Source organism: Cladophialophora immunda (assembly GCF_000835495.1).
Source record: "Cladophialophora immunda strain CBS 83496 unplaced genomic scaffold supercont1.4, whole genome shotgun sequence".
Lineage (NCBI taxonomy): Eukaryota > Fungi > Ascomycota > Eurotiomycetes > Chaetothyriales > Herpotrichiellaceae > Cladophialophora > Cladophialophora immunda.
The window spans coordinates 4,165,342-4,173,795 of NW_015622544.1; the positions used below are offsets into that span (position 1 = coordinate 4,165,342).

The window sequence follows — 8,454 nt, forward strand, 5'->3', positions numbered from 1 at the left end:
AACGGGGCTAAACCCGAAACGGAACAGAAGCCTTGGCACAGCCCAGCCAGTCACTGCCACGGCTAAGTCATCGGAACAGGGCCCAGAGGCCGCAGGTGAAAAGCTGCAGTGGCTCAGACGGCACTTTGGAAAGGTCACGCTCGCCTGCTCGCCTGCGACCTGGACAGGGGAGAACAGACTCTATCACTCTACCAACTGGCACATGCTCTATTACCACACGCTTCTTGCTTCTATTCCTTCATTTCACCTCTTCGATTCTTGAATCCACCTGGTCGACAAGGTCTTTCCCCCCTCGATATCTCCACTCGATCAATTTCCTTGTTCAACCGCGCGATCCTCTTGCCCGAATTGTCCCGTATCCATCGTCCCCATATCGCCTTTCTTCGACCCTATCAGCCCCAGGTGGATGATACAACGGGCCTGTTCCGTGCTGAAGCACCGTCCTTGAGCTCTACACGACATCTGTCTGCAACTGGTGGGAAAAGACGCTTCATAGACACACGATGTTCTCGTACACACACCGAACACCGTGAAGAATTTTCCATGGACGCCACAGCCGCCTTCAACACCAGAATTCTACTTGCTGTGACGCCTGCACACCTGCAACCGTCTTTGTCGACCTTGTTTTATTCGTTACCTTCGCAAAACCCACGTCAGAGTCATGCGTCTGGGAGAGAAGGATCCCGTTACTGTCAACGGTAACATAGGCCAGAGCTCGACCTCTCTACGAGACTTACCAAGTATACCGCAGGTCAGTGACATCGCACCGGTAGATCGCCTGGGCCCACGTACTAACCCGCGTAGAATCCTACCACAATGGCAACATCCGATTTCCTCCTCCCTGTGCGAGAGTTTCTGTCAACACCCTTCACAGCCGCTTTCTGCGCCGGAGGTGTGGCGGGCGCTGTCTCCCGCACTGTCGTTTCCCCACTCGAACGCTTAAAGATTCTGTACCAGATACAAAGCGCCGGTCGCAACGAATACAAGATGTCCATTGTCAAAGCTCTCAAGAAGATGTATACGGACGAGGGCTGGAGGGGGTTCATGAGGGGAAATGGGACGAATTGCATACGCATAATACCTTACTCGGCCGTGCAGTTCGGAAGCTACAACGTCTACAAGCGCTTCGCAGAACCATCACCTGGCGCCGATCTCGACCCCATTCGCCGGCTCGTCTGCGGTGGTCTCGCCGGTATCACCTCTGTCACATTCACCTATCCTTTGGATATTGTTCGTACGCGCTTGTCCATCCAGTCAGCTTCATTTGCCGCGCTCGGAAAACACGAAGGGAAGTTGCCTGGGATGTGGCAGGTCATGATTATGATGTACAAAAATGAGGGTGGTGTCCTGGGCCTTTATAGGGGCATCATCCCCACAGTTGCTGGCGTCGCCCCCTATGTCGGCCTGAATTTCATGGTATATGAATCAGTCAGGAAATATTTTACGGAACCGGGTGAGAAGAATCCTGTCTGGTACCGAAAACTTGCCGCAGGTGCCATCTCGGGCGCGGTCGCGCAGACTTGCACCTATCCTTTTGATGTCCTCCGGCGGCGCTTCCAAATTAACGCCATGAATGGAATGGGATACCAATACAAATCGATATGGGATGCCGTCAGAACCATAATCGCACAGGAAGGGGTTCTTGGGCTTTACAAGGGAATCATGCCCAATTTGCTCAAGGTCGCCCCGAGCATGGCTAGCAGCTGGCTCAGCTTTGAGGTTGCAAGGGATTTCTTGGTTTCTCTCGCTCCAGAAAAGGAGAATGGAGACCCTATTTGAGACCGCCTAAGCCAGCCTGAGATGCATGGCTCTTTCATCCACACGATTCACCAGGAAACCGCTGGGCATCCTTGCACTGCACAGACGGAACGACTCGACACCATTCGAAGCCCGGAACAAGGCACCGCCTGCGCAGAGGGAAGGATTGGATACTCTGATCAAGTATTTTTACCCTTTACAGAAGAGCTGCGCTACTTTTGCAAGGGCTGCTGTATATTCCACATAAATGGGGCATGGCGAAATTTCACGGAGTCAAAAGGTCGGAGGTAAAATGGATTAGAGAGACCTGAGGTGAGGCATTTTCTGGAGTATCAAGACAAGTCTATGACAGAATCGAAGTTTGAGCATTATTTCCAAGAGTAGATCAAACTGAATATCGAATTGGTCGTCCTCATATTGATAGCCTTGGACTCTTTCGCTTTGAATCTCTTCGCGAGTGCCATACCCCCATCAGGATGACATCTTAGAGCAAACTATCCTAAAGCAGCCGGTGCGCTTTGATTGACGGCTGTCGATTTCAAATGAGAAGATATTTATTATGGACGTCTCGTACTTTGACAGGAGCATGGATCTCGTTGGCGGCGTGGCCACGTGACTGCTAAAGTTTTGAATCCCAAAAAGGTTTAGGTTCCAGAAATCTTGGCACGCCGCACAGCGTTCGCACCGGCTAGTTTCTCACGTCGACCAAATTTCCAGATTGACCTTCTGAGGACGTCGCCGACCCTTTCTCAATCAACAATATCCACCACAGCCAGCGATCATGGGTATGTACACCGTCGAAATGGGATTCCTGCGGTGATCTTTAATTGACGTCTGTTTCCAGGTATCGACCTCGATCGCCATCACGTCAAGGCGAGCCACCGAAAGGCGCCCAAGAGCGACAATGTCTACCTCAAGCTCTTGGTGAAGCTCTACCGCTTCCTGGCCCGTACGTTCACCAAGACCCTCGATATCTGAGGAGGATGGAGGGGGAGAGAGATCGTTGACAATCAATCGCAGGCCGGACCGATTCCAACTTCAACAAGGTCGTACTCAAGCGGCTGTTCATGTCCCGCATCAACCGCCCGCCCATGTCCATCTCGCGCATCGCCGGCAAGGTCTCGACCGAGACGGCGCAAAAGGCATACAAGGACAAGACCATCGCCGTCATCGGCACCGTCACGGACGACAACCGCCTGCTCACCGTGCCCGAACTCCACATCGCCGCGCTGCGGTTCACCGCCACCGCCCGCGCCCGGATCGAGAAGGCCGGCGGCGAGTGCCTGACCCTCGACCAGCTCGCCATGAGACACCCGACCGGAAGCAACGTGGTGCTCCTGCGTGGACCCAAGAACGCCCGCGAGGCCGTCAAGCACTTCGGCTTTGGCCCGCACAAACACAAGAAGCCATACGTCGAGAGCAAGGGCAGGAAGTTTGAAAAGGCCAGAGGCAGGAGACGGTCCAAGGGTTTCAAGGTGTAGACGTGACCTACGTGTTAGCCTTCTGCTGCTGCTGCTGGTAGTGGTGGTGGTGGTTGTTCATGAACTGGGACTCCAGGGGGAGGGGGCCGGTGTGGAAGACGGGAATGCCACGACATCTCGAACGCACCAGATGGGTCTATGGGAGATGGACTCTACGGAATTGGAGCAAGAACAACATTCCAAACAAGCAGAGCTGCTCAATCGTCTCGATTCGTCAAACGTCCTGTTCGAAGCGGAAACTGAAAAGGTTCGTACAAGGCGCCTTCGGGCTTTGAGCGGGAGAGAAAGGAAATGGACTGCGTGCGTGGTCGCTGTCAATTTTCCAGACTAGGTGGACGCAAGACGAAAATTCCAATGCATTGATTCCAATGAAAGAAAAACCCCGTTTCGATTCGGTCCTCTGCTGCATTTTGTCTTTTTTTTTTTCCATATTTCAGTCCAACTTTTTCGAGTTGCGTCAACGCCAGGCATGCACATACGTAACTACAGTAGATACTACTGGGAGATCCTCCCCCCCTTCAAGACCTCTCCCCCTCCGTTTTAACTAACAAGGTCATCAGGTCTCAATGCTCTCGTGCAGAAACCTCCTCTGCCCTTCGCCTTCCCCGTACTCCCCGGCGCCTTGACCAGTGCCTCTGATCTTGTACTTGTAGATGGTCAAGCCCTCCAAGCCCACGGGGCCCCGGGAATGGATCTTGTTCGTGCTGATGCCGACCTCGGTGCCGAAGCCGTACCTCATCCCGTCGGCGAACCGGGTGGAGGCGTTCCAGTACACGCCGGCCGAGTCGACGGCGGACATGAACTTCTCGGCGGCGGCGGCGGAGCGCGTGACGATGGCGTCGGTGTGGTGCGATGAGTGGGTGTTGATGTGCGCGATGGCCCGGAGGAGGGAAGGGTCGTTTGCTTCTTCCTCGACGTCGCCGGCTCTGACAGTTGAGGACGAGTGCCCGTTCGGTAATGTGTCGCTGCTGCCGGTAACGCCATTTGAGGACGGAGTCCCTGGGACGGTCTTGACCGCCATGATCAGGTCTAGAAACTCGGTGGTGTAATCCAGGTCGGTCGCGTCCTGCAGTAAAGCTGCGTTCGCGGGACTCAGCACCTCGGCCAGCGCTTTCTTGCTTGGTTCGTCGCACCGTAACCTCACGCCCTTCTTCTGTAGCTCTTCCACCACGCCGGGAAGCACCGTCTTCAACACCGCCTCGTGCACTAAGAGCGTCTCTGCCGAGTTGCACGCCGCAGGGTAGTCGCATTTGGAGTCCACCACCACCTTGACGGCCATGTCCTTCTCCGCGTCCCGGTGCAAGTACACGGAACACAAGCCGTCGGCGTGCCCCAAGACCGGGATCTTCGTGTGGCTCTTGACATACCTTACCAGCTCGTTGCCGCCTCTGGGGATGACGAGGTCAATGTACCGATCAAGGCCGAGCAAATCGTCGATGACATCCCTGGTCTTGACCAACTGGATGGCCGCGACGGGAACCTGGGTGCTGGCCAGGGCCTCGCCGATGACGTTGGCGATGGCCTCGAAACTCGCGGCGCTCTCCTTGCCGCCCTTCAGGATGGCCGCGTTCCCGGACTTGATGGCCAGGGCGGAGATGTTGGCAATGACCTCGGGCCGCGCCTCGAAGATGATGAGCAGGACGCCGATGGGGCACGACACCCTCTCCAGCTCCAGGCCCTGATCCAGTCGCGTGCGCAAATCCACCCTGCCAATCGGGTCCCGCAGGTCCCGCACGTCCAGGATCCCCTTCAGCATGTCGTCGTACTTGCCCTTGCGGCCCAGGTCGAGCCGCTTCAGCACGGACTGGCTCAGCTCCCCCTGCGACGAGGCCTGCTGGGCGAGCGCCATGTCGCGCGCGTTGGCGGCGAGGATCTCGGCCTTGTGCTGGACCAGGGCGGCGTGGATTGCCGTCAGGGCGTCGTTGCGCGCCGAGAGGGGCAGGATGGACAGAGTGTGTGAGGCGAGCGAGGCGGATTGCGCACAAGTGACGGGGCTTGAGCTGGTGAGCGACATGGTGGCTGTTGTCGAAGTTTTTGGGATTTGTCAAGTGCTTCTGTTCTTCCTCCTCTCCCTCCCAGCACCAGACCAGTCTCTTCTTGCACGAACACCTGGTTTGATCTTGGTGAGAAACTCGATGGTCAGGGCGGGCAAAGACTCAGCAACGACCTTTCCTCGCCTTTTTGGGTTTGTGTCAACTCTGAGGGCGACGGCGGATTGAGACAGTCGTAGATCTCAAGGGAGGGAGTTGGTGGCTATGACACTTGGTGACGCTGCGTTGATTGGCGCGCCCTTTCCAAGACGTTTTAAGAGTCATTCGGGACTGGATAACAATAATACAATGTGAGGTAAAGTGGTTGTCATTCGAGATCCTTTTCGCCACCTCTTTTTGCCCACCGCGAAATCTTCACGGTTATATTATTGGCTACGACCTTCGGGGCCGATGGCGGGCATTGGCGGCCTATCCCACCCATAATAACTCTCTGGGTACCGCATATAAGGAGTGCTTTCTAGGTCCCTTAGGTGCTTATAGTCCTTCGTATACAGCCCTCTACCCTGTCGATATGCTGCTGGCTACATTCTGATCTCTATCTAACATACCTATCTACATCATATTTGCTGCCGAGTAAGTGCAACCCTCCTCTTTTGTAAGATATCCTTTTGTAGGTCCTTCTACACCGTACAGTATTTCTGTGTCACACTCTGGAGAGAGACACGGCGACAACAGTTAACCGCTGGATAGAAATACAGGGCGGGTTGGTGGGTGTTGCTCCAAAGGGGCCGTGCACGACGACAGGCCCCAAAGGGTGGCAATCCCCCGACTGCTGTGCTCGACGAACCTGATCTTCCTTCAAACTTCTCAGAAATCGAAGATTCTATTCTCCCGCATCTGGATTTTCTGCCTTTCGTCTATGGGGTTTCATGTCTCATCAGCTCATCATGCCTTTCTAGTGCTACAATGCTCGCAGCAACAATAACAATAACAGCGAGGGAACGGCGACGACAGCAAAGTCCGTCCTTCTGTGTCGCGATAAAGATATTGTCCAAGGATCATCTTTTCCAAGCATAGGTCCACTTACTTCTTGACCAACAAACTCGTCCCACTCATTTCTTCGGGCTGGTCGACTCCCATCGCTGCTAAAACCGTCGGCGCGACATCTCCAAGAACACCGTCTTGCTTCTTCAAGCTCCATCCTTCAGGCGCATTGGCCATGACAAAGGGAACCTTGTTAGTCGTATGCGAGGTCTTGGGCTTGCCTTCTTCGTTCAGCATTTCTTCGGCGTTGCCATGATCGGCTGTCACAAAAAGGATATAGCCTTCCTTCTTGCAGGTCTCGTACACTGTGCCGATGGCGGCATCTGTGGCGGCGACTCCCTTGATTGCTGCTTCGTAAACACCGGTGTGGCCGACCATGTCGGGGGGCGCGAAATTGTTCATCAAGAAATCGTACTTTTGATCCGATATCCTTTCACTGAGCTTGTCTGCCACCTTTTGAGCGCTCATCGGGGGGTCGAGATCATAGGTTGCAACTTTGGGACTGGGGATCAACTCTCGCTCTTCGCCATCGAATTGTTTCTCCACCCCTCCGTTGAAGAAAAAGGTCACATGGGCATACTTCTCCGTCTCGGCGACGTGGCATTGTTTCAGGCCTTTCTTACTCAGCCACTCGGCCAGAACATTGCCCATGTGCTGGGGTGGGAAAGCAATTGGGAAGGTATAGTCGGTCTTGTACTGCGTCATGGTGGTGATTGCAATCCCCTTGGGATAAGGGAAGTCTGGTTTGGGAGATCGATCATAGTCGCCCAAAAGCTGAGTGATTTCTCGGACCCGGTCGGACCGGTAGTTGAAGAAGAACAGGGTGTCGTTGTCTTTGATCCTCCTCTCGTCTCCGCCGACGATGATGGGCTTGAGGAACTCATCGTTCTCCCCTTTCTCGTATCGCGACTTGATCGTGGCGACGGGATCGGATGACTCTTCTCCTTCGCCGAGCACAATACCTTTCATCCCGATCTCCACCCGATCCCACCTCTTGTCTCGATCCATGATGTAGTAACGGCCCACGACCGTAGCCAGCTCACCGATGCCCAGCTCTGCCAGCTTGTCCAGTAACTGCTGCATGTATCCCGCAGCACTCTTGGGGTCCGTGTCTCGGCCGTCTCCAAAAAAGTGGATGAAGACTTTCGGGACCTTCATCTCCTTGGCGACTTGCAAGAGGGCGAACAAGTGGTTGATGTGACTGTGCACGCCTCCGTCGCTGATGAGGCCGAGAAAATGGAGTCGGCCATTGCCATCGACCGCTCGCTGGAAGCATTTTGTGATGTTGGAAATCTTGTTCATCTCGCCCTTCTTGATGGTCTGATCAATCCTCACAACATCTTGCCAGACGACTCTGCCTGCGCCAATATTGAGATGGCCAACTTCAGAGTTTCCCATCAAGCCTTCCGGGAGCCCAACAGCGAGGGAGGAAGCCTCGAGCTCGGTGTAGCCTTGAGCAGTTTTGGAGCAATCTCTGGCGAACTCGTCCATGACGGGGGTCTCGGCGGCAGCAATTGCGTCGCCTTCTGGAGGAGAGCTCTCGGACGGGATCCCCCATCCATCGATGACAACTGGCGACGGTGTTAGCACGGTTTATTTCAGAGCAAGAGGAAGTTCGAAGTCCTACTCAAAACAGCCTTGTGCTCGACCTTCGTCATGGCGGTGGAAGCTCTAGGAGCTCGTGGATTGGACTTGAAGAGGGGGGGGGAGAAACTGCAGGCTCAGCGATAGAAATGGTGCGAAAATACGGTCGACCGTGGCTCAGGACGTTCGCAACTGTTTCAACACAATTGACACCATGTACTAGGGGTGAAAAATAGGTACGAGGATAAATTTGGTTGACCTGGGAATGAATTGCATTGGGGAGGCTGATTGGACAATGACGGCACTTTTCGCAGCCAAGTGGTCAGTTTGGCGGGGCAAAAGGACGAAGCTGGCACTGGGCACAAGGAATTCGGGGGGTTTTTTCGCTGAAGGAGGGGCATGTGGAAGGGGGGGGAGCGGACCTTTCCCAGGGACAAATCTCAGCGCCAGTGGCGAGTGCTTTAGGCGCTTTAGGCGGGCTGGTCGTCCCTTCCCAAGCGCCTGAAGCTGTCCCAAGTTCCCAACGACCGCCCACCAGTCCATGTTGCTGGCTCAGTTGGTAGCCAAGGGGGCCCTGTTCCGGGGGGGGGGGGGGG

At 54.9% G+C, this 8,454-nt stretch overlaps 4 protein-coding genes across 5 annotated transcripts; 2 read left to right on the forward strand and 2 right to left on the reverse strand.

The window, feature by feature from the left end:
* The first annotated feature begins 114 nt into the window (after positions 1-114).
* PV07_07793 (uncharacterized protein) lies at positions 115-2,268 on the forward strand. Its single transcript, XM_016394906.1, has 2 exons — positions 115-751; positions 805-2,268. Exons 1-2 carry the CDS (start codon positions 662-664, stop codon positions 1,777-1,779), a joined length of 1,065 nt encoding a protein of 354 aa, XP_016248325.1. The 5' UTR covers positions 115-661; the 3' UTR covers positions 1,780-2,268.
* Positions 2,269-2,480: 212 nt separating this feature from the next.
* PV07_07794 (60S ribosomal protein L18-A) lies at positions 2,481-3,767 on the forward strand. The gene is made up of 3 exons (XM_016394907.1): positions 2,481-2,543; positions 2,603-2,707; positions 2,779-3,767. The coding sequence occupies exons 1-3, from the start codon at positions 2,540-2,542 to the stop codon at positions 3,237-3,239; spliced, it is 570 nt and encodes a 189-aa protein (XP_016248326.1). The 5' UTR covers positions 2,481-2,539; the 3' UTR covers positions 3,240-3,767.
* Positions 3,539-5,600, reverse strand: PV07_07795 (glutamate-5-semialdehyde dehydrogenase). The gene has a single exon (XM_016394908.1). It carries the CDS (start codon positions 5,251-5,253, stop codon positions 3,796-3,798), a length of 1,458 nt encoding a protein of 485 aa, XP_016248327.1. The 5' UTR covers positions 5,254-5,600; the 3' UTR covers positions 3,539-3,795.
* A 76-nt stretch (positions 5,601-5,676) lies between these two features.
* On the reverse strand, positions 5,677-8,161 carry PV07_07796. Of its 2 annotated transcripts, XM_016394909.1 has the most exons (3): positions 7,902-8,161; positions 6,318-7,845; positions 5,677-6,147 (listed from the first exon to the last, which is right to left on the reverse strand). In XM_016394909.1, exons 1-3 carry the CDS (start codon positions 7,930-7,932, stop codon positions 6,114-6,116), a joined length of 1,593 nt encoding a protein of 530 aa, XP_016248328.1. In that variant the 5' UTR covers positions 7,933-8,161; the 3' UTR covers positions 5,677-6,113. The 2 variants fall into 2 exon arrangements, with proteins under 2 accessions (XP_016248328.1, XP_016248329.1); XM_016394910.1 differs by having other exon boundaries at positions 5,677-7,845.
* Between the last annotated feature and the right edge of the window lie 293 nt (positions 8,162-8,454).